This window comes from Ctenopharyngodon idella, chromosome 18 (assembly GCF_019924925.1).
Source record: "Ctenopharyngodon idella isolate HZGC_01 chromosome 18, HZGC01, whole genome shotgun sequence".
Classification (NCBI taxonomy): domain Eukaryota; kingdom Metazoa; phylum Chordata; class Actinopteri; order Cypriniformes; family Xenocyprididae; genus Ctenopharyngodon; species Ctenopharyngodon idella.
The window spans coordinates 20,736,587-20,760,236 of record NC_067237.1 but is presented as its reverse complement, the minus strand read 5'-3'; the positions used below and the strand labels follow the sequence as shown (position 1 = coordinate 20,760,236).

The 23,650-nt window shown below is 39.1% G+C and overlaps 1 protein-coding gene across 1 annotated transcript in view; it reads left to right on the top strand.

The window, feature by feature from the left end:
* The window catches only part of mctp2a (multiple C2 domains, transmembrane 2a), a 53,571-nt gene extending 38,038 nt beyond the window's left edge, over nt 1-15,533 (top strand). The window contains exons 18-23 of the mRNA XM_051869707.1: nt 1,299-1,418; nt 3,568-3,609; nt 9,341-9,450; nt 9,864-9,973; nt 11,629-11,726; nt 14,797-15,533. Of these exons, the coding sequence (XP_051725667.1) occupies nt 1,299-1,418; nt 3,568-3,609; nt 9,341-9,450; nt 9,864-9,973; nt 11,629-11,726; nt 14,797-14,865 (549 nt within the window). The 3' untranslated portion in view covers nt 14,866-15,533. The remainder of the gene's footprint in view (nt 1-1,298; nt 1,419-3,567; nt 3,610-9,340; nt 9,451-9,863; nt 9,974-11,628; nt 11,727-14,796) is intronic.
* The last annotated feature ends 8,117 nt before the right edge of the window (nt 15,534-23,650 follow it).

Genomic DNA, 23,650 nt, shown 5'->3' with positions numbered 1-23,650 from the left:
ATGATGAGGAAAGAGTTAACTAATGGGAACTTATTCTAAAGCGATACCAATATTTCTTATAAGCCTTTATTTTTATTAAATATTATATATATATATATATAAAATCACATTTCTTATTTTGTTCAGTTGCAGTATACTATACATTAGTGATAGACCAATGTATTGACTGTTTTTAATTTTTGGATTATCGTCATTGTAGTTTGCATTATCGTATTTCCCATTGTATAATGCACATTTTCTATTTTCAGATTTTTTTATTTCATTTTTTTTTCTTATTAAAATATTAAATAAATTATTCAGCATAACACAAAGTATGAAGGTGACAGCAAGGGTAATCTAAAAGTAAAAACAGACAGAATTGAGCATGTACAATTAAATATTCAGTAAAGACACATAGTGTATGTCAACTATTACAAATATATTATAAATGTCTCTGATAAATATTATGGCACTGATATATTGTGTTTTCTTTGAATCAATGTTTCAGTTATTTGTAGCAGTACACTGATGAAATTTGCTGACATAAATGCTCAAGTGTAGACGTTATGTTACAGATAGGTTGAATTGTAATGTGCACAGTGCATTTTTATAATAATGTTCCCGGTGAATGTCTCGTTTTACAGTCATCCCTGCATCATCTTATTATTTCTCAGGCTCATTAAGTTGCCGCTAGCAGGGTTTAAATTCAGCCGGCCAATTAGCGGCGTGCTGCGCGGTGCTGTGGGTGTTGTGCACCTATTTCTCTTATGGAATTCTGAAGGATTATTCATCTTATTTCTACCAGGGGTCTTGAGTGTTCGCAGTGTCTCTCCGCAGTGGTAAAACGCTACCACTAGCTCTTCTGCAGCAGTATATGCGTGCTATAGGTCAGGCGGCATGAATGCATTGCAGTCAGGAAGCATTTGAAATGCAGTACATCAGAGCAAGTGTGAAGGACCCGCTCCCGTCAGATGCTCTGTTTTGTCACATCCGAATTACACACCACCAGTACAGTGTTAATCAATTGCAACTGGGTTTTTGAAATATTAAAATCTCCTATACCACGGCACACAGATGCTCACATGGGCACCTTTATGAGGTGCTGGAAGGGATGCTTGGACTTTGCAGTAGTTTTCTTGTTATGACAAGGTTTAGAGTCTCTGTGTCAAGTCTTTCTATTTAATAAGAGTTTATTTCCAATGTAATATTAGAGGAAATGCATATGTGTGTGTATGTGTGGGCAGCATTGCCAACTGTGCTTTCTGTGATTCTCATACCCTGTTTGATACCATCTCTCTCTCTTTCTCTGTCTTTCTTAGATATTTGTGTTGACAGTGTGGCTTTGGGAGCTGTTCATGTTGCCACTCTTCCTCCTTCTGCTCATTGGCTGGAACTACTTCCACATCACACCAGGCATGGCCAGCTACAGTCAGGACTTGGTGAGTGCTGTGATGTCGCCCACTCAGCTGCACAGAAAATGGTCCCTAATAAGTCAGAGTCAATGCTGGTGACTCACAGGATTTAGAAATGACAAGCATCAGTTTTAAACCTCACAGATTCTATTGAAGAATAATTAGAAATATTAATAGACGTCAATAGATTTGATGTCATATACAATACTTGTTTGGAGGTTAGGAAACATTTTTTTTTAAAGAGGTCTCTTATGCTCACCAAGGCTGCATTTATTTAATCAAAAAATAAAGTAAAAACCAGTAATATTCTGAAATATTATTACAATTTAAAATAATTTTCTATTTTAATTAATTTGCTGAAAATTCAGCTTAGTCAACACAAGAATAAATTACATTTTAAAATATATTCAAATAGAAAACAGTTATTTTAATTTGTATTATAAAACGGTTAGTTCCTGTCCTTGATTCTGATTGGTCAATAACAGTGTTTTATTCACGATAAAACATGGCTATGGTCGCTTCACCCAATGGTTCTGTGTATCATTACACAACACCCTTAGCAACCACTCTTAGAAACGTAAACTGTATGTTCTCAATTGATATTGTTCATTGAAGCTTACTGTATTATGTAGAAGAGTATTGTGAGAAAGAAATCAGTGAGCGAGTTTATTACCTGCATTCAGATTTAGCATTTTCCTTCAGGTCAGTCCTATGTCCATAATAAAAAATCTGTTTAAATGTCCGATGTATTATCTTGTCCTTTTAACAGTTAAGGGGTTTTCCCGTGACTGACAGCGCTAGTCAAAGCATTTGTCAGTTGCATCTTGTTCCGTGTTCACAACAATTCAGTCTTTTCAATATAAAAGTCTTCGCTGCTGACTGACACACTCATAAAGACAATTTTTGCCGCCATCTAATGGCTTGAAAATGTAACGTCTGTTGCTGTTCACGGTCAGGGACTATTTTTTCTGGCGGAAGGAATGCTTTAGTGAAAGTTTACTTCATGAAAGTTGCATTGATACATATTTTTGGCTGTAATATTTGTATTGTGTGGTAACCGTTTTAAAAAAAGCAATAAGGTACTCAAGGCTAGTGCTGTATCATGAATAAGTCACGGCTGAAGGGCGTTGTTAGGCACAACGCAAAGCATTTATTTAATCAAAAATACAGGAAAAACAGTAATATTGTGAAATATTATGTAAGCAATAAGGTACGAGATGCTGTGCTGTATCGTGAATAAGTCACGGCTGAAGGGCGTTGTTAGGCACTTTGTGCTGAAGTGTAACCCTTTCAGCTGTGACTTATTCACGATACAGCACTAGCCCCGAGTACCAAGCACAGCTATTGAAACCCAATATACAGTTTATATTATACCATTATCCAAATGTTGCTATAGACCACTCAGAATTAAGTATTCCAGACAGTGATTACAGAATTTACAGCACATTATACACCTTACAAGACTGAAATTAGTCTTTTCACAGCATTTCTAAAGACATTAATTGATCAGTCCTTCCTAATTAGATCCATGTTGTCTATAAATTCAACATTCACAAAGGTTAAGATGTCTGAAATGCTCCTATCACCCTTGGTCGTGAGTTTTAACGTAGCAGTCACACTTTGAGTGACCTTCATCTCCAGTGGTTGTGTAAACCACATTTGAGTCTTTACCCAGAATGTATCAGCTCTTTGTGCACCACCAGCCCATCTCAGTGCTGTATCTCAGGCTCGGGGCGGGGCTGCGCTCTCTGGCAGTGTTAAAGCCTGCGTCACCTCGCATTCACCCCTCGGCCTAGCAGAAAAGAGCGCCACATTTACATTCAATAGCCGGAAAGGGTCAGGGATGACTTAAGAGCGATCTAGGCAGCCGAACGGCCAAGATTAAATGCATTCCTTTTGGTTTCAGGTGCATGTGTGAGTGTTTGTACGTGTTTGTTGTGAAGAAATGAGATTGCTTGGTTGTGACATCGCTCTTGTGAGGAAGGCCTCTCTCATTCACCTCCTCCTTTTGTGCGAGGTCACCCGAGAGGCAGTTGCTACGGCAACAAGGCCTCTCCCAATGGGGGTGTATATACAAGCGAAGGTTTCATTACGAGGTGTTTGTTAAGAAAATGCTCCATTGCCCACGTGCGTCTCAATCTCATCCGCTCTCTGTCTCTTTCTTCTTTTTTTGCAGGAGAACATGTCCGTGGCCGAGGACGAGGACGAAGATGAAAAGGTATTTCACCGGTGTCATGCGTGGTTTTTGATTAACCGCTGACTTTTATAGAGCCTCTCAGAGCTGTCCTTGGGGTGCTGCATAGATGGACTGTACGCTGTACCTTTAATACAGCATTTAACTCAGCACTGCAACTTAAATACGTTCAAAATGAGGACAGACGATTCAGCAAGCACATTTTCCCTCCAGTACTTTCACACCAGTCCTCTGGGAATCCTCGCTCATACAACAAATGGATTTGGTTGCTTTGCCGTGGTCCTTTGAAACGCAGAAATAAGCACAGAACGGCATCATTAATTGAAGTTTGCCTTCCGCTGGGGAATAGAGGCATTGTAAGGATTTTGAGGCAGGCATGGCTAAATAGGGAGGCTGGACTGCAACTGAACTCCCCCTTTTAGCATTTTATTTTTTATGCTTAAGATGAGTCATTAGACTAATTACAAATTCTCCCAAATCTGCTTAGATCCAATTATTCCTAAAATATTCAGTCATTAGAAAAAAGAAACAGTACAAACACATCCTTTAAAAAAAAACACATTTAAGCTGCTCATTGTTTGGTGCATGTGGATGATATCCAGTCATATTGGTCAAAATCTGAATGCTGAGTGCTGAATAAATTCATAATGAGGCAGGGCAGGCTCATAATCATTTTAGGCCACGCTGTCTGGTCCAGAGAAGAACGGGTTAACAGGAAGATAATGCGTTATTGCTTTCTGACTTGGATGTGCGGAAGTGCGCAGCTCTAAGCCTCCGAGCGCTGACCCTTGCGCTGTACGGCTAGGGCCTAGGATTCATATTCATAATGTGCTCAATATATTCTGCTATGATGACCGCAGGCTAGCTTCATCTGTTGAGAGGAACCCCTCTGTTAAAAACAGCTCCCTCTTCCAAATCCTATCCAAGCCAAGCAGATAATTCACGGATGAATCGCATGATATGTGTGTGCAAGCACATTAGCTTACACCCAGCAGCTAAACAATTGTAATATATCTTGGAGGGAGAAAGAAAAAACAAAAAACAAAACTACATATAAGTCTTATAAATATTTGGACTGGAAATGTGAGTGTTTAAATTAAGCTAATGTCATAAAAAAAAATTATACTACTTTCATTTAAACCATTTTATTTGTATAATTAACTTGAATTTTAAGCAGTAAAACTGGACCTGTGCATTTATTTATTTTTATTATTTAATTATAATTACAAGTTATAATTACACTATTTTTCTAGTGAGATATATAGTGTTTTTACACCCTTTCACGGCTTGTGTAAATGAAATATCTCCTTTCATTTATTTAATTACCCAGATGTCCATGTTTATTTTAAGTTGTCAGCTCTAATTTAAGGTGGCTTGTTTCAAAGTCCTGTTATGTTTTTTCACTTTGACTTCGGTATCGCGCAGGCAGATCAAACAGTGTAGCGTTACACTTCCTATCAAAGTCATCACAGCTAATGTTTTGGGGTTGGAAAATGATCGCTGTTAAATTTGATCACTTCAAAGGTGCTGTTTTTTCCTACTCTTTGGTTAACATGGGGATAAAGGCTGTCCCCTCTGAGAGGGTTACGATTACCGCCTGTTTTCAGTGTGTTTTCCCCTGGAGGAAGAGAATATGTAAACCTGCAGCACGGATGCGATGGAATGAAGCTTAAGAAATTCGATGGGAGAAGCCGCGATACTGCAGAAATAATAACAGATCTCCTCTACGAGCACAAATTTGTCCTGGGGGGAGAGAGAAATTTACAAATCACGTGCGGTGATATAACTTGCCTTCGGCTTTTGGTTTCAATTGTGTTGAGCACGCAGACACTGGTTTAATCGCATCAGAAAATGAGAGGATAGAAGAGAAAACAACCCCCTGGATGTGTGTCCCAAATGACCCTGGGCACAGGTCACCTAAAAGTACCATGCTTTGGCTAGACAGGCAAAGAGCTGACCCCCTTCTCTACCGTACCCCAGGGTATCATCGGTGGTCTTATAACCCTCAAGCCCTCTCCCCCCTCACATCTAACGTATCACCTTCAGCACATTCCACAAGGACAGAGTGTTGATGTCATAATCATTGTGTATTCCAGAGTGCACAATCCTGTGACATATCCATTAGGGAGCGTTGGATGTTTTGTGCTTGTTTGTACGGCGGTTGTCGGCTTTAACAAACCCATTTGCAACACATTTTGCCAATAACGCAGGTGTTTTATTTAGGTGCGTTCCTCTGGTTATTCCGTTGTGGAATAAGTGAGTCGCGAATATTTGCACCAGCTTTGAATGAATATTCAAATTTGACGCCATTTACCCAATTACAGGAATGTTAAATGAACCCTGGCTTGCAGTTTTTTGATTGTGCCGAGCATCCCTGTGAAACTGCATTTTCTGTTTGCCTTTGTGCAATCTGTTCCCTATTAAGCCAACATAAAAGTTATGTGACAATTTCATCTGAATTGAGAATATGATCTGACACAGGTTTTCTAATCAGTAGACATGTAGCTCGGATAGTTTATTTCTGCTAAAAAATTTGTTTCCACCTCAGAGGCGGAAAAAAGGATGTCTGACTTCAAGGGGGTTCAGGAAGATGAATCGCAATAGTCCAGAGAACTTGTATATCGCGCTTCTTTGAATGCTTTCGCTGTCATCTTTTGGTCTCCAATAATATGAATATTTCATGTTTGTCATTTTAAAGGGTTAGTTCACCCAAAAATTAACATTATCCCATAATTTACTCACCCTCAAGCCATCCTAGGTGCATATGACTGTCTTCTTTCAGACGAACACAATCAGAGATATATTTAAAAATAGACTGGCTCTTCCAAGATTTATAATGGTAGTGAAAGAGGGGCGCAATTTTGAAGCCTCAAAACATCCATACATGCATCATAAAAATAATCCATACGGCTCCAGGGGGTTAATAAAGGCCTTCTGAAGTAAAGCGATGGGTTTTTGTAAGAAAAATACCCATATTTAAAACTTTATAAACTAAAATAACTAGCTTCCTGCAGACGAACGTACGCATACTGCGCAAGTCTACTTGCGCCACAAGAGTAACCCCTGATGCGATGTATGATTTAGGATGTAGGAGTAGTGTAAGCTTAGACGCCTCTTGCGATTTAAACAAATAGGGCTGCGCAACAAACTCAAGCTCCTCTTCTCTTATATCGACATCCTCCGACATTTCTCTTTAAAAATTCTCGTTTCAGATTTCTAATTCGTGACCGGTGTTTTGTTTTGCTCATCCTCTGTGCTTCTACGTTCATCATTACGTCATGCATCGGGTCAGGGGTTACTCTTCCAAATCGATATGTGCAGTCGTCTGCCGAAAGCTAGTTATTATAGTTAATAAAGTTTTAAAAATGGATATTTTTCTTACAAAAACCCATCGCTTCACTTCAGAAGGCATTTAATAACCCCCTGAAGATGTATGGATTATTTTTATGATGGATGGATGTATTTTTTGGGCTTCAAAATCACGCCTCCCATTCACTACCATTATAAAGCTTGGAAGAGCCAGGCTATTTTTAAATATCTCTCCAATTGTGTTCATCTGAAAGAAGATAGTCATATACACCTAGGATGGCTTGAGGGTGAGTAAATCATGGGATAATTTTTCATTTTCAGGTGAACTAACCCTTTAAGACCTTACAGCCTTATCAAAGCAATCTGTGACAAACGTTACCTTGCATGTACAGTGACCCCAAAAAGGTTTTGGACACTTAAAAATGTCATTAGATAACAAAATATCAAAGCAAGTGACATCTGCAACACAAAACAAAAGAACTAAAAAGGCCCTTAGACCTGATGTTACTTTTCTAAGGCTTTTTTTACTTTTTAAACCAATTAGTCTCAAATTCCGCTCTGGTGTCCTTGTAGGGTAACCATAGGTGGAGTTCATCACATTAACTACTGTATGGGCATGATTCACACTTTATTTTTGAACAGCATCGAACAGATCTTTTATAATCTTGCAGTTTACAACACTTTAGTTTAGGTGGCTTGCATTGGGGAAAGACTGAATAAAAGAGCATTTTATACTTCTACTCAAACTCAATTGTGCTCATAAGTTTACATATGTAAATATCTGTTCTGCCAAATAGCTTCATCAGAAAACAAAATGCCAATATTATTTCAAAAAGATTAAAATTATTCAGATCTGTTAATGTTAAAACAGAAAAAGAAAAGAAAAAGAAACATATTATGAGATGTAGAAAGAACCAGAAAAAATACTTTATTTTTTTCTGAGCAGTTTTTAATAACCTAGCAAACCTAGAAAACGTCTTTTTGTTTTGCTTTAAAAGAGACTGTGATCTATTTCTTTTAAATAAATGCCACTTGATTTGATATTTTGTTATGTAATACGTGACTTAAGTGTTCAAATATTTTTTGGGAGCACCGTAAGTTCATTTTTCTTGCGGTTGTTCTAGAGTCACGCTGTTCATTAAGCAAAGAAGCACTAAAGACATTTGAGCTGATATCAAACACAGTTGATACACTAAAAGAATACATCATCTTCTGCACTTTATCCTTCTTTTGACACTTTCCTCACAAAACAGGGATTTTAAATGACTCCTAACAGGAGGCATGTTGATTTTCTCTTGATTGATATCCTAGTCTCTATGTTAGGACATGCTGTGTGTCGCTGGAGTAGACAGGTTGTGCTGAGTGGAGGCACGACTGGCTTCCTATGGTTTCCTGTGTCTGGGGCCGAATGGAGAGTGACAGTGGGGAGTCTGGGCTGAGCTTTCCCACCGGGGCCGCTGTCTGGGGGACGGTCGCTTACACAAACATATACAGCGCGCGATCACACGTTTGTCTTTCTCACCACCCCCCATACTATCCATCATTACTCCTGTCATTATTCCATCCTTTTGATGTGAGGGCTTCTCGTTTCTCTCTCTTTCTTTCTTCTCTTCCCCCTTTGGAGAACTATACTCATGGGCTCTTATGTCGGAGGATTCTCTGATGTGATCATGTTGCTTTGGACGTTAGATTACCCTAGCAATCTTCTTTAAGTAAAATGGAATAGAATTTCTCTCCTCTTTTTTTTTTTCATCGAAAGTCCATTTAGCCCATGTCTCTGAATTACATGGCAACCCAATACTGTGTGATGCATCAAAATACAAAAAGACAATGGGATTTCCCATCTCTCTTACAAGAAGTAAAAACATTGCTTTGTATAACAGGATTACACTCAGACATTGCAATCTTTCTCCCACGAGCTCAGATACAGAAAATGATAAATCCAATGATTTCAACCCTGCACTCAATCTTGCCATAAGGTGGGCAACTCTTAGCTATCATACGCCAAGAACTGGTACTCGAAAAAGCTCGCACCCTAGGAAACGAGCCAAGACTTGCCCGGCAGAGACTCGCGGATTAGACGACCTCGCAAGTTGGCGTCTTGCGCCGTCTGTGTTCTCTAACTCCTGAGTCTCCTCTCTCTCTCTCTCTGTATGCTTTCTGATTGCCATTTTTACATCTTTTTCCTCCTCCGCTTAATCTTTGATTGTGATGCACCTTTATTGTTTGCGCCTGACGAATGCTGAAATACTCCCAGATTCGTGACAGCTCTGGAGGAGAGGCTGACACATTTTCACGTCTGAGGAGATGTTACAGAAGCTCATTACAGGCCATTGACTAGATGAAATACTGGTGATGGCACTCTGGAAATAAACTGCTCTTCCTTTGTAGGCTTCTAGCAGCTGACTTCCCTCATCAGTCTCTGTCTTTTTTTCTTTCTCTTCAGGAATCAGAGAAAAGAGGACTGAGGGAAAAAATCCACATGGTTCAAGAAATTGTGCTTACAGTTCAGAGCACTTTAGATGAAGTGGCTAGCATCGGGGAAAGAGTGAAAAAGTAAGAATAGAGCATTTTATACCTCTTATGATGCTCACATATGCAGTTGTGCTCATAAGTCCTTTGTCAAATAGCTTTATTAATAAAAAACGCTGAAAAATGCTGCTACTTTGGTGAACTATTGTGATTATTCATGCCTTTTCTATATATATATAATGTATTTTTTTATATGTCAATTTTATTTATGCAATATTACGCTTTTAAGCTCCAAATTTTATGACTTCATTCTCAAAAGTTTACAGCTTTATTCTAGTAATTGGATGTTGTCTTAGATTTTTATTTTACTTGGCACTAAAACCTGAACTCTTAATAACATATATATATATCTACATATAACCTACATGTGCATGTATTTATTCATATATAATTTATTTATGAAAATTAATTAACTTGACTTTTGTCTCCATTGACAGCACATTCAACTGGTCAGTGCCGTTCTTGTCATTCCTGGCCTGCCTGGCTCTGTTTCTGGCGACTACTGCCTTGTACTTCATCCCTCTGCGGTACATAGTTTTAGTGTGGGGTAAGTAAGTGAGACACCATGTGTAGCCCTTTCACCCAATCATGCGTGATACTCCAGTGCTGCTGTTAAGCTGTCTCCACTTTCCTTTAAATGGAAGTCATGCAGAGGTGTTTTAGAAAGAATCACACTTTACTGTCTCTGAGCTTTGAGCTCGAACTCCTTTACTGACGCCTGACGAAAGCTATTTAAAAAGTGATCCATTTCCATAACTCTACCTGTGACAGCTGATCAGAATCATGAACATGAGCCGCTTTTGGCTGGCGAGGCCAGCTGCACCTCTCCTGACTGAGACAATCTTGTAAAAATTAGATGTATGTACAGTTAGAAAATATAATAATGTTTCTTAAAATATGGAATTATATATAATATATATAAAAGTTTGGGGTCAGTAAGATTTAGTAATGTTTATGAAAAAAGTCTCCTGCATTTATTTGATTTGATTAAACTTTTTTTTATTTATTTATTTTTAAATTTTCAGCAGCTATTACTAGTCTTCAGTGTCACATGATCCTTCAGAAATCACTCTAATATTCTGATTTGCTGCAAGAAACATTTACTAATAACAATGTTGAAATTATTTGCGGTGCTTAATATTTTTTTGTATAAACTGACCCATTGTTTCTTTGATGAATACAAAGTTCAAAAGAACAGCATTTAGATTTTTTTGTAACATTATTAATGTCTTCACTATAACTTTGCTTGATCAATTTAATGTGCACTTGATAAATATAATGAATAATTTCTTTAATTAAAAACATACAACCCAAAATTTTTGAACAGTAGCATATTCTTAATGTTTTCATGGAAAAACATGAAAATGTATTGGTCAGAAAATGTGGGAATTTAACTTGTGCACAAAATTGGAATATCGCATAAAACATTAGCAAATAAAGCACCATTTCCATCCAGCGAGTTGAAGAGAATAAAATCGTCACTTCCTGTTAAACTGGTGCCAAATATCACTCAGAAAAATCACATTTGCTGCAGTAGGAGAAGCCACCGTGGGTTTTTTTTTTCTGTATATAATAAATTACTTCAGCCTGAGAGCGCACAGATGAAACACATTAAACACGGTCATGTTATCTAGTCATGTAAAACCGTTCTGGGAGGTCATTATACCAAACCACTTTGACGACAGACTTTGGCTAAGGCATTTCAGAATGACCAAAACAATATTTCAGATGCTGTGCAACAAGATCGATCTGCTGGTTAGTCCAGTTATGCCATCCCATCGCATAGTTGCATGTATTTTTTGATGCGCATCGAGGAATTTATTCAGTAAATGTGTTTCCATCGTAGTTTATGCGCATGTTTTCTTATCGGATAAAAAATGTATCCGCATCTTGCCGTTTCCATCCAGTTTTTTTTTATGCACTATTCTAAAATGCGTATAAAAATAGGTGGATAGAAATATAGCTAGTGTCAGCGCAATGCTCTTGTTGCAGTTATATGGCATCACAAATACAGCGTGAACCGTGATGACCGTATACTGTAGCGGACCATGTATTTATTTATATGCACTTCCAATCACATAGCAGTATGAATTACAGCAGATAACGTGACAAACGTTTGTTGGGTCAAGGTTTGTTTTGTCAGTAAGATACCTGCAGGTGTGGCGGGTAACTTTATTTATTAATGCATGCTTGTTTTCACAGGTGTTAACAAATTTGCCAAGAAGCTTATCAACCCATATGCCATTGACAAAAATGAAATACTGGATTTTCTCAAGAGGGTGCCTTCTGATGTTCAAAAGGTAAGGGTCCAGTTTTACATTTAGAGAGAGAGGGAGGGACGGAGACAAGGAAGGAATTCCCTGAAGATGTCTGCATTATTTGCTCTAACAGAATTCCCAAGTGTTACCCAGGATATTTCCTCTGGCTGTGTTTGATTATTAATGGACTCGCGCCTTTAAAGGCGGCCCCCGGCCCAATTATTTCCCAGCATGTCTTGATGGAGTCACCCGGCTGCCTGGATGGGGTCCGCTCTGATCTATCCTCGGCCGTAACGCTTCAGCCTTGTCCCTGATTATCAGTTTTGTCGGCCTGTGATAAAAGAAGGGTGCTGTAGAGGGTTCAGGGATTGGCTAAGGGGTCGGTGTCTGCACACTGGCAGTGTGGCGGCCCCCGTCACATCAGGTTGGAGGACTCGATTAATGAAGTGTTGAGCCAACGCCGTCCTGCTGGGCGCCATATGTGATGAAACATTATCCATGGCTGATATGTCATTCAGGGTTACATCATAAGCCCGCAGACGTGCAGCCAAATGCTGAGAGTCTCGCTCTGTCTTTCAGACCCTGAGTGAGATTCTGAAGTCGGGATCCAAAGCGGGTCCTGCTGTCACAAATCATTTTGCATAGGATACTTCTCTCCATCAACAAGGCTATTTAACTGTTGTCAGTGCTTCCTGTCCTGCTCAGATACTGGAGAGCTTGAGTGATTGGCTCAGGCGAACCTCCTGGGACGAACCTCTGCAACTTTACGTTAACATATGTCTGTGTGGTTAGATGAAGCCAGCATGACACACTGGTTTTGGCATGTGGAAGCAGCAAGTTGGCAAAACAAGATGGAAACCATTGCTGAGTTTTTAAGCCTTTTGAAGTATGTTTTCGTGGTTGGATGAACTGCCTGCTGTTCATTTAAATGGAACGCACCAAAAATGGGAAGACAGAATGATCTTTAGCAAAAATAAAAAAAAAAAGCCACTTTTTAAAGAACAAAATGCCAATAAAGCGGCAAAGTGGTCATTAACCATACCAAAAAGGTATGCAAATCCATGCAGTCCCTGTTAAGTTTACAATGTCCGAACCTTTATGCTAAAAAGGATTGACCAAATAAACAGCACGTTACAAAAGCTCAAATTGACTCCTGTCTCACGGTTCCAAAAATGACTTGGCAATTAGTGCCTGTGCAGTTCTTCAAACACAAACCCTCAAAACTGGACTTCATACAGCGGCCCTCTGTCCTAAAATAAGCAGCATCTGTCAGTTCTGAGGACAGTTTCATGTTCTGAGGCTGCCGCGTCTCTTTGTTCCCTTGTGCTCCATCTCCCATTCTCATAATCAGGGCCTGGTAATTAGTGTGCAGTCCCTACCTTACAGATACACCTCCAGGTTATTGTTTCGAGGAGAAACAAACAAGAAAAGCATTTGGACGCATTCTCCACACTTTCGAGTCCCATCAGCCTCATGCTATATTTAATTATTTGTCAATGCTGTACGTTGTTTGGACTGAACGGTGGCCTTGGACAAGAGAAGATGCCTTTAATGCCATTTCCAGAGGCTGATGTTACTCTTAAAGGATTAGTTCACTTCAGAATTAAAATTCCCTGATAATTTACTCACCCCGATGTCATCCAGAATGTTTATGTCTTTCTTTCTTCAGTCGAAAATACATAAAGGTTTTTGAAGAAAACATTCCAGGATTTTCTCCATATAGTGGACTTCACTGGGGTACAACGGGTTGAAAGTCCAAATTGCAGTTTCAGTGCAGCTTCAAAGGGCTCTACATGATCCCAGCCGAGGAATAAGGATCTTGTCTAGCAAAACGATCGGTCATTTTCTTAAAAACAATGTGGCACGCATTACATAATCACATTGGAAAGGTCACGCGTGACGTAGGCGAAGTACCGGGGTAGTGCGAAAAACTTCAAAATCATCCGACATCGTTGTTTTGCCTTTTTTTTTTTGTAAAGGGCATTTGACTTAGTCTTTGCACGTTCGCTTTGTAGACACTGGGTCATTTCACTGTTTTCCTCAAAAACCTTAATTTCTTTTATGACTGAAGAAAGACAGACATAAACATCTTGGAACAAATTTTAATTCTGAAGTGAACTAATCCTTTAACTGTGAAAAGAAAATCATAGAGAGTGTTTTTGGAGGTTTACGATCTAGGAGCACCTGGATTGAGCTTGACAGATGCTGATATTTTAGAAAGCAGGGCGTCAGGCACTGTCAAAATAAAATTCTTGGAGCTTCCGACCCTTTATTGGCCAGTAATTAAAAAATGCCAAATATTTGCTGATATATCAGTTGACAACTAGTATTGAATGACCAGAGATTTTGTAACTAAAATGCAATTGCATCTGGAGTATTAAACTAAATTTGGTACAAATTAAAGTGTCCTTTTCACATGCTGAATCATCACATTATGACTTTTTGCGGTAAGAGAAGAACTGACTTTTCAGTCAAAGCAACTTCTTATTAATTAAGATGCACTTTAACTCCATATCTTTTTGAATGCCAGATCTGAATATGTTTAATGGCAGTCTAGAAGTACGTGGATACGCTGTAGGAAAAATCTTTATTCGGTTTCTCATACCTCAGTGAAACTCTACTTTCATCATGACGACCTTCACCTCCGACCTGAGTTCACTCCCTGCTTTAAGTAAAGTAAACAGCATGTTCATCTGAAACGAGGGAAGTGTGTGATCATCTGTAACCGCAACGCCCCAGCCGGAGCCATACAGGCACTTACTCCTGCCTACAAGCTGCTATAATTAGTTTCCAACAAACTTTTCTCAGGAAGGACACAACTCGCAACTCCTCGGTTTGCGAGGACCTAAGACAGCGGGTCTGCTCAACCAGTATAGTTCCCTTATAGGTGGGGGTGGTATAGTCACCGCTGTGTCGGTACGGAACCCTTGACTTTTCAAATCTTTCCTCCTTGTGATTAATCCCCTCTGCTCCTGTGTTTAAAAAATGATTCATTACAGCCGCGCCCGCCTGGCTTTCCCCCTGCACCGGCTCTCCTCAGGGGAGCCATTACCGTGAGCGGGCCTCAGCTCCGATTACCTGCGTCTGACCAAAGAGCTGTTTGTTTTTACAGGTGCAGTACAGCGAACTGAGAGCCGAGCTCGGCAACCAGGGCCCGGTGAAGAAGAAACGCTTGTGCTGAAACCCGACGGACGTGTCGGATGAAAGAGACGGACGGCGTTTCAGGACACGGTCTGTTTAAGTCATAATGCCCCTGTGCGAGTGGAGGAGGAGCCCCCTTGTGCCAAGCCATCCGCATTTCCACTGAGGTGTATTCATTGTACTGTGTGTGTGCTTATATTTGTATCTGTGTGTGTGTGAAAGAGAGAGAGGGGCCCCAACTGACAGGGTCTTTGGCCCTCGCGAACTCACATGGTCACAGTATCTGAGCATATGAAGGTAAAGGCGGGCTTCGCCAGCCTCTGCATGTGGTCACGCTGAAATGCAATGAAATACGACACAGCCTAATTCATATATTAATGTCTTTTTAGAGACCACATTCTGGTTCATTTAACAAAGGAAAAATTAGCCACAAAACATACAGCACATATAGTACGTACTTCCTGTTGCTTGTGTTTACAGCAGGGAATATTTAAATGAGGGTAAAATATTTATAACTCTTAATACAATGGAAAATATTCAAGCCATTTTAAATGCCATTTAACATTGTTATTAATGCAAATGCATCCTACTGTTCAAGATGTTTTATTCTGTAATGTTTGTTTTTTATATTAACCTTCCACATTTTGTACATTTATGCTGCAGATAAAGATGAAATGAAGAAGATAACTAAAAGTTTGACTTCTTAAATGTGTTTTTCTTCTCTCGCATCCTTAACTCTGCGTTATTTGTGAAGGATACACAGCGTTATTACCCAACCCACACTTCAGAAGAGGACGCTGGTCACTGCTGGAGGAAAACATCAAAGTCTTTGTGTGTCCAGAGCAGTCAGCTAATGCACCGCTTTTGTAGTTCGCTGACAATAACAAGGTCCAGATGAGAGAGCTCATCTCTCATAAAGAGGGAGGGAGATTGAGAGAGAGGAAGAGAGAGAGTGAGTATATACACTCCATACCCCGCACTTAGCGTCTCCCATTTTCATTAAAATCACCTCCAGTGCCTAATGGCTCTCTACTAGACCCATCACTCTGTAGTGTTAGCACCAGTGATGGGGCTTCAAGTAGAGCAAATGGAGATTTCCTGCCTCATCAACTTATTTATTCATATTACAGACATATTTCAGCCTCTCCGCTATCAGAGTCGTTTTTATAGAAAGCAACATTTTCAAAGTGGTGCATCTTGAATGTGGGCATTCAGAGTGTTGATTTGAAATTAATATTAACCAATTATTAACATATTAACTAAGTTAACAGTGAAGGCAGTGTTCATTTGCACCTTTTTTACAGTGCTAAGTTTTGTCCTTCAGCTGATTTACAGACAACTTTATCAGAGCGAGCAGGGAAAAAGTTTCTTTCAAAGAAATGTAAAACCGAACAGAACTTCCTCAGAAGTCGTCCGCTCGCCTGCTCTCTCTCAATAATTTAGCGAGCGAGGTAAATAACCGAGCGGACGCTTTGTAAAAATAGCCGTAGCCATACAGATGAGCCCTAGACCCCAGCTCGGGGAGTTTGTTCAGACTGATTGGAGTGCTCAGCGTCCCAGCCTGCCCCCCCTCCGTCTCTCCCACCCTCCCTTCACTCCTCTGCAGTTTGGTGCTGGTGAAAGAGCATCGGTTGGTGCAGCGTGAAGAGTTTGATTGGCTCTCAGGGACCTGCTGGAGCCTGGGGCTATCTCTTTTGACAGTCTGATAGAGACATCACGGCATTCTCCCAGGAGCTGCCACCGGGGGTCCGATTCAAAGCGAGGGGGAGTGGAGGTGACCCGCGACGCTCTGATGAGAGAAATCCCACACACAAACTCCTGCACCGACTCCGCTGGGGGGCCACAGAGAGGGAGAGCATGGAGGGGAGGGCCAGTGTCCCTTAGCTCAGTAAATGAGACCCCATCAGATGTCTGCGTGAGGTGAAACCAATTAAACAATGCTTGCAGGAACGCTCTAGTCTTCGGGGTTAGCACCAAAACTTGAAAGCGAGCCTCTAAGTGGATGTGAAGTGTTTGTGCTGGAGGAGAGCAATGGTCTTCAAAAATTCAAGACCGTCTCCAAAACGCAGATGAAATGAGAGGCTGCCGATTGGAATCTCTCGTAAAGAGAGGGCCGACGCAGCATTCATCTCCGAGAGCTCGTGTTGACAAGTGTTTTTGGGTAAACTGCCTTGATGAAAAGCTTATGCTTTGATGCTTAAGACATTTTAAAAAGTCAAATTGTGGACCTAATAGACAAAAAATGAATACACAAAATATTACAACATTCAGTTGTAACAAACTGTGAATCACTGTCTCAATGAAAAGCAGTTACATCACATGACCTGTGACATGGTGTATGTGGTGTATAACTAAGAAGATGTGATTAAGCATATTTTGCTGTTTATTGCATTTTACTATTAAGTTTTTATCAAAGTTCATTGAAAAGAAAACATGAAAATCTGCTTACTAATCTGACATTGCAAATTATTAAAGGGTTAGTTCACAAAAAAAAAAAAAAAAAGAAAATTCTGTCATTTATTACTCACCCTCATGTCGTTCCACACCCGTAAGACCTTCGTTCATCTTCAGAACACAAATTAAGATATTTTTGATGAAATCCAAGAGCTCTCTGATTCTGCAATAAACAGCAATTTAACCACCGCTTTCAAGGTCCAGAAAGATACTAAAAACATCGTTAAAATAGTCCATGTGACTAAAGTGGTTCAACCTTAATTTTATGAATCGACGAGAATACTTTTTGTGCACAAAAAAGAAACAAAATAATGACTTTATTCAACAGTATCTTCTCTTCTGTGTCATTCTCATACACTGTTTACGTCCAGCGCTTCCAGGTTCTACGTCAGAATGCCGAGTCATTATTGGCCGGCTCCTGCATCAGCATCACATGCATGTGTCGTGCTGCTCACATGAACAGCGTCAGCCAATACTGAGCCGAAATTCGAACGTAGAACCTGGGAGCGCTGGACATAAACAGCATAAGAGAATGACACAGAAGAGAGTCGCTATTTTTGTTTAGTTTTTGCGCACAAAAAGTATTCTCGTCACTTCATAAAATTAAGGTTGAACCACTGCAGTCACGTCGACTGTTTTAATGCTGTCTTTAGTACCTTTCTGGACCTTGAAAGTGGTGGTTAAATTGCTGTCTATTGAGGAGTCACAGAGTGCTCAGATTTCATTAAAAAAATCTTAATTTGTGTTCGGAAGATGAACGAAGGTCTTATGGGTGTGGAATGACATGAGGTTGAATAATTAATGACAGAATTTTCATTTTTGGGTGAACTAACCCTTTAAATGCACTATCCATTAACTATCCATCCAGTTTTATATGAATTTTGGGATCACAAAAATATGGATCGAAACACCAAGATGAAAATAAAAAAAATGTATACACTCGCTTGAGGCGGATTTACTTTTTTTCTGGCAATTTGCCCAGAAGTGACTATTCTCTTAAAAACATAAGATATAAACGTTGCTTTATTCATGGAGTGTTTCTGCAATATTTCAAATTTTCACATAAATTAAATTCATAACTTAGAAACATAGGACAATGGACAATGAAGACACCACGCAATCTTTTTCCTCCTCTTCTTTTGTGTTGTCTAATAAACAAAATCATGTTTAAAAAATGATCAGTTTTCCTCATCTCCTGGGATTGGAACCTCAAATCTCTATAGATTACTAAATAGGCAATATGGTCCCTAAATGCATTCTTTGTATGTTCCCCAAACTCACTAATGAACATCTCATCCACACAGCAGTTAACACTGCTTGCATCATTCTCTTTCTCTCTTTTTTCCCTTCAATAGTTGTTGTTTTGCTCGGTATGAAGCTGATGTCTTCATCAGCCTGTCAGAAAGGAAGTGCCTGCAGCTGTGGCAGGTCCCCCCAGAGCCTGTCGCACTCCTTGTTTCCATGGTAGTCCTTCAGGCAGCACCATGGGCAGACTGTGCGCAAGGACCCCTACAACCTGTTTTTTTTTTTTTTTCTTTCCATGATATGCAGCCCCGAAGCGGGCGTCAAAACTACAAGCCAAATAGTGAGAGTACTGCAATACATTCTTTGCAGGTGCCGCATTCTCTTTCAGAAGCAATGCCAACCAAGTTTCATTTGAATAAGATGCCCCTGTTCCTCAATTATTGTTACGCGGGTGCTTTCATTAAAATAAAACAACCTCCCTCGGCTCACAGCATATTCCTGACGAGTCTTCATAAGGAAGCGATAAGCTAAAGCTTCTTGTTAATGTAAAGATGTCACATTATTTTACTTTTGATTTGTTTTCCTTAGTAGTAAGTCAAAATAAAAACACATCAGAGACTCGTCGTGTTGCTGTGGGGCTCAACATTGCTTGTATTGAGATCGCCGAGGTCAGGCCTCAGTTCCAATAACGTGAAGGGCTTTCCTGGAATCTCTAATGAGATCCAAATGACAAGACGGATTGTTTTTACTTTTCTCAGGGTGGACTTTAACCTACATGCTTAGCCTGTCGAAGAGATTCCTACTTCTCCTGTCAGTACTTTTGAAGGAAAACCATGGCTCAGCCAGCAACGTATGTAGATGAACAAAGACTAGCCAACGTGAGAGCAAAGATTACAATCAGTAGCGGGTACAAATATTAATTATATTATAAGTCATGACTGCAAATGAGCCTGCGGGTACTCGCCGCTGTTCTGCAAACTCGTTGTTTGCATGTTATTTATACAGTGGGCGTATTACGCTCACTGCCACTGAGCTGTAATTTCTCACAATACATCAAGTGTGCAGGGGTAGCCTTTAAGAGCTTAAATTAAGTCGCTGGCCTTTAAAAGCATCTCTCTTAGGGCCCTGTCTGGATTAATAAATTCAACTGATTTGGCTTTAATATTATTCGGAGTGCATTAGAATGTAGCTAACAGCTGGGGTGGTGGCCAGTCTCAGGGGCATTGGCAGGGGCGAGGAGTGCCGCTGAGATACGGAGTGTGAGTCTGAGGGCAGGCGGGCGCGTGAGCAGCGTGAGGCCAGAGGTCCCTCCGTTACAGGTGCGGCCCTGACAGGCTCGGCTCTAAGATCAGAAAGGCCAGGCTTAGATGAAAGGACGACTAGGAGGGCCGCCGACCGCCTCGAAAACAAAGTCACCCTTTCTGCGACTGCAGCGGACAAGCTCTCAGCGCTGATAACTGGTTGCGCGGAGCGTGTTGACTCTCCATCCTTTTCTTTCCCTTTTATCGTCAAAGCGAGGAAATGTTAAACAAAGTTAATAGAAAAGGACAGCCCTCTTGGTGACGCATTATAACAATAATCAAGACAAAAATATAGCTTAATAAACATGGGAAATCTTTTTTTTTTCCTTCTAAACTGAATTGCGTCGCACACCCTCGAGGTTAGACCTTGAGAACAGAGCGCCGAGGAAGTGGAAATTGGTGAAACGATAGAAAGGAAGATATGGGGACGAAAAGAAAGAGAGAAAGACACCTTTGTTAGCTATCTGTTGTCGCCTCAATGGTCTGCGTTTAGCGTGCGCACACCCCGTCAGGCAACAATACACAGAATAATTTAACTGCATATTTCATTTTAATTAACAGTGATATAATGCAATGTGACTCTCAGCCTCCAGAGGAAAGAACACAATATTTGGCTTGATGAATCTACTGGAGCCACTCGCAGTTTCTCTTCTCACCTCATGGGATTCAGGTATCATTAGAGATAAGCAGAGATCTGCTTTTTGTCTCGCGTTAAAAAAAAAGGTGCAGACACATGGGTGACTGCAGAAGTGTTCAATATTAATAGCCTTTCATCAAGGACACAATTAGGACACCTCTATTTGACACATTCCATAGGAGTCAGATGAATATGTATATCTGGTGTTCTGGAATGTGCCATTGCACAAAAGCGACAGGGTGAAATCAGAGGACGGCAGAGTAAAGACTTGCACAAAAAGACAAATCGGGTTGATTGTTTGTGATTCGGTCCGTTTTGTGCCACGCAGCACACATAGTTTTTTAAGCGAAAGTGCAGTGTAGCTGCAAAAAAGTGACTTTAGCGCATTCAAACTGACAGTATTTCTACTGTGTAACAGAACTGCAGCTCTATACACAAAAAATCAAAACAAACAATAATAATAATGGTAGCACTTTATTTTACAGTCCTGTTCCCCATGTACATACTATGTACTTATAATAGTAATTACAATAACTAGGTACTAACCCTGAACCTACCCCTAAACCTAACCTTAACTCATGTAGTTACCTTATATTACCCAGCACTTTCTTAAATAAGTACACTATAAGTACACATGAGTGCACGTACTGTAAAAAAAGTGCAACCAGTAATACAAATAAAAATAATAATGTGATTGTTTGGCTGCTACATTGAGTATTTCATTTAATATCAGCCATAAATTATTAATAATATACTGAATGAAACAAAAAAAGAACCAGCTTCATTCAATCATCCGATTTCAGTCAGAAAGTGCCATTTGTGTGCTGTCATTTTTCTGTTAAATGTTAAGAAAAAAAAAAAAGAAAGAAATCACGAAACTTGAAAATATTAAATATAGTATACTTGTGTGCTACTTTTGTATGCAGTATGACGCAGGCCTAATGCTATAGTTAAAAAAGGTAAGATAATCTACAAAAATAACTTTTCAGGTTAACGTTAAAATATGTGCTTTATGTACACTGTAAACCTGAACAGTACTACTAACTTATAAAAATTGAATACACTGCAATTAAAGTCTGTTAAATCATTGATGCAACTTAAAACAATTACATTTTCTGAATGAGGAATATTTTTTTATTTTTGTGTAGCTCAACATTGTTTCTGTTATGTTGAAGTTTTGTAGGGTTACCATCGTGGTGAAGAGTAGTGCCTGTGGTTAAGTCGAGAATGGGCTGCGAAACTTCAAGGCTATATATACTGCATGTTGATTAACAATTCATGCAAGTATACAGTGATAGTCTCTTTAATATTAGCGCATGTTAGTGTGCTGTTGCTAACAACATAAAGATTAGGTGTTAGTTTATTCAGTATTTCAATTCAATTGTAATTAACAAGTTTGTGCAGTAATATATTTTTTTTAAGTTCTACTAAAATAATCTTTGAGTTAGTTAACCTAAAAAATTTGAGTTGTTTAAATGTTTCGAGGTAATCGTGTCTACAAATATTCAAAAATATTCAAAGACTATTCTGAACTTATGAGATTTTACAGTGTGGTAAACAATAGTTTTAAGTACACTGCACTTCAAGATTAAGTAAAAACAAATTTAAGTTTTTTTTTTTTTTTTTTTTAGTTTGACAATTGATATTTATAATTATTTTTTACTCAAAAAAAATTGAGTTGCTTTACCTTTTTTTTTTTTTTTTTTGAGGTAATCGGTGTCTACAGAAATTGAGTGTTCTGAACTTATTGAGTTTTACAGTGTAGCAAATTTCTGACATAAAAACTTTGTTTTAACTGACTAAATCAACCGGGCGACAAATAAGGTTAAATGAACAAAAGTCATCTTGTATGAGTAGTAAAAAAAAAAAAAAAAGGATTGTTAAGGTAGCAATTTTAGGTTATCCCTTTTTTTTAGTGTAGAATATACTGATTTCTAAATAATCAACTTAAGGCAAGTTTCATGCAAGAGATATTCTCTATTAGTGTACTGTACAGTATTCTTTAGCCTTTTTTTTTTTTTTTTTTTTTTTTTTTTGCTTTAAACAATCATAAAAACATGTATTCACTCTCACCAATTACTAGGGTTTGGTCTCACTTCCTGTCTCATCTCTGGTAAAAAAAAAATTAAAAAAAATAATAATAATAGTTATATTTGTCTTTCCTTACAGTGTAAAAATGTCTGTGCTTTACACCAAAAATCAACTTAGAGTTATTGAAATTACCCTACATATCAGTTATAATTGGAGACTGAGGTTCACAGAGGTCACTGCCCACTGCCACTGATAGCACAGTCAATCTCCGGGCATGCTTTGCCTCCTCTTTCATTAACAAGGCCTGCTAATTACAGCCATATGAACTGTCCTCCAGATCTAAAGCGTGGCACTGCACACATCGTAATTGAACACACCATTGATGTAAGAAAGAGAAAAAAAGGATTTAACTTCATTTAAAGCTCCTGACTCAGATTAATTAGATGTGGTCTTGCATTGGAACCACTTTGCTCTGTGATCATGGTTTAAAGGGTCCAGTTGTGGAGATATTGAAATGATGTTTGTTTTGCTCATGAGTCTGCGATGTCAGCCACCAGGGCCCAATTAGCCAGCAAGCTGAAGCCTCTGTTAGTTTCTCCTCTTTAGCTTTGACAAGCAGTGGAGGCCCATGTGGTTATATTTCTCTTCTTACCCCTATGCTACAACTGCGCTGTGCTCCCTTACACTGTGGTGACTGTAACATGTAGTGAAATGATAATTCCTGGATTACAAACATATTTGTCCCTCTTCAGTTCAGAACTGCAGGAAAAAAGAAGCATAGTGAAAAAATGTATTATCTGTCTATTACTATAACATAGTATAAATGCCATTTTCCCATGCCTTGTTGCATAAAACATTGGTAAATATAAATGTAAATATGGAATAATTAGTATTTATATATTTTAATAATAAATATTTTTAAATAATAAGATGCCTGGAGTGTTCCCATTTTTGTGAATATTTTGATATTTATATATATTTTTTTTTTTTAGTAAATACAAATCGAAAAGTAAGATAATTTAGTCCTTGAAGGTTTCTAATAAAAGTCTTTAAACATCCAAATCGTCATTTTCCTTCCTTTGCGGTTGGAATACACTTAAGGTTCTACGAGACGAATGATTTAAAGCAAACTTTGAAGACGCTGATCAGTGTCCAGG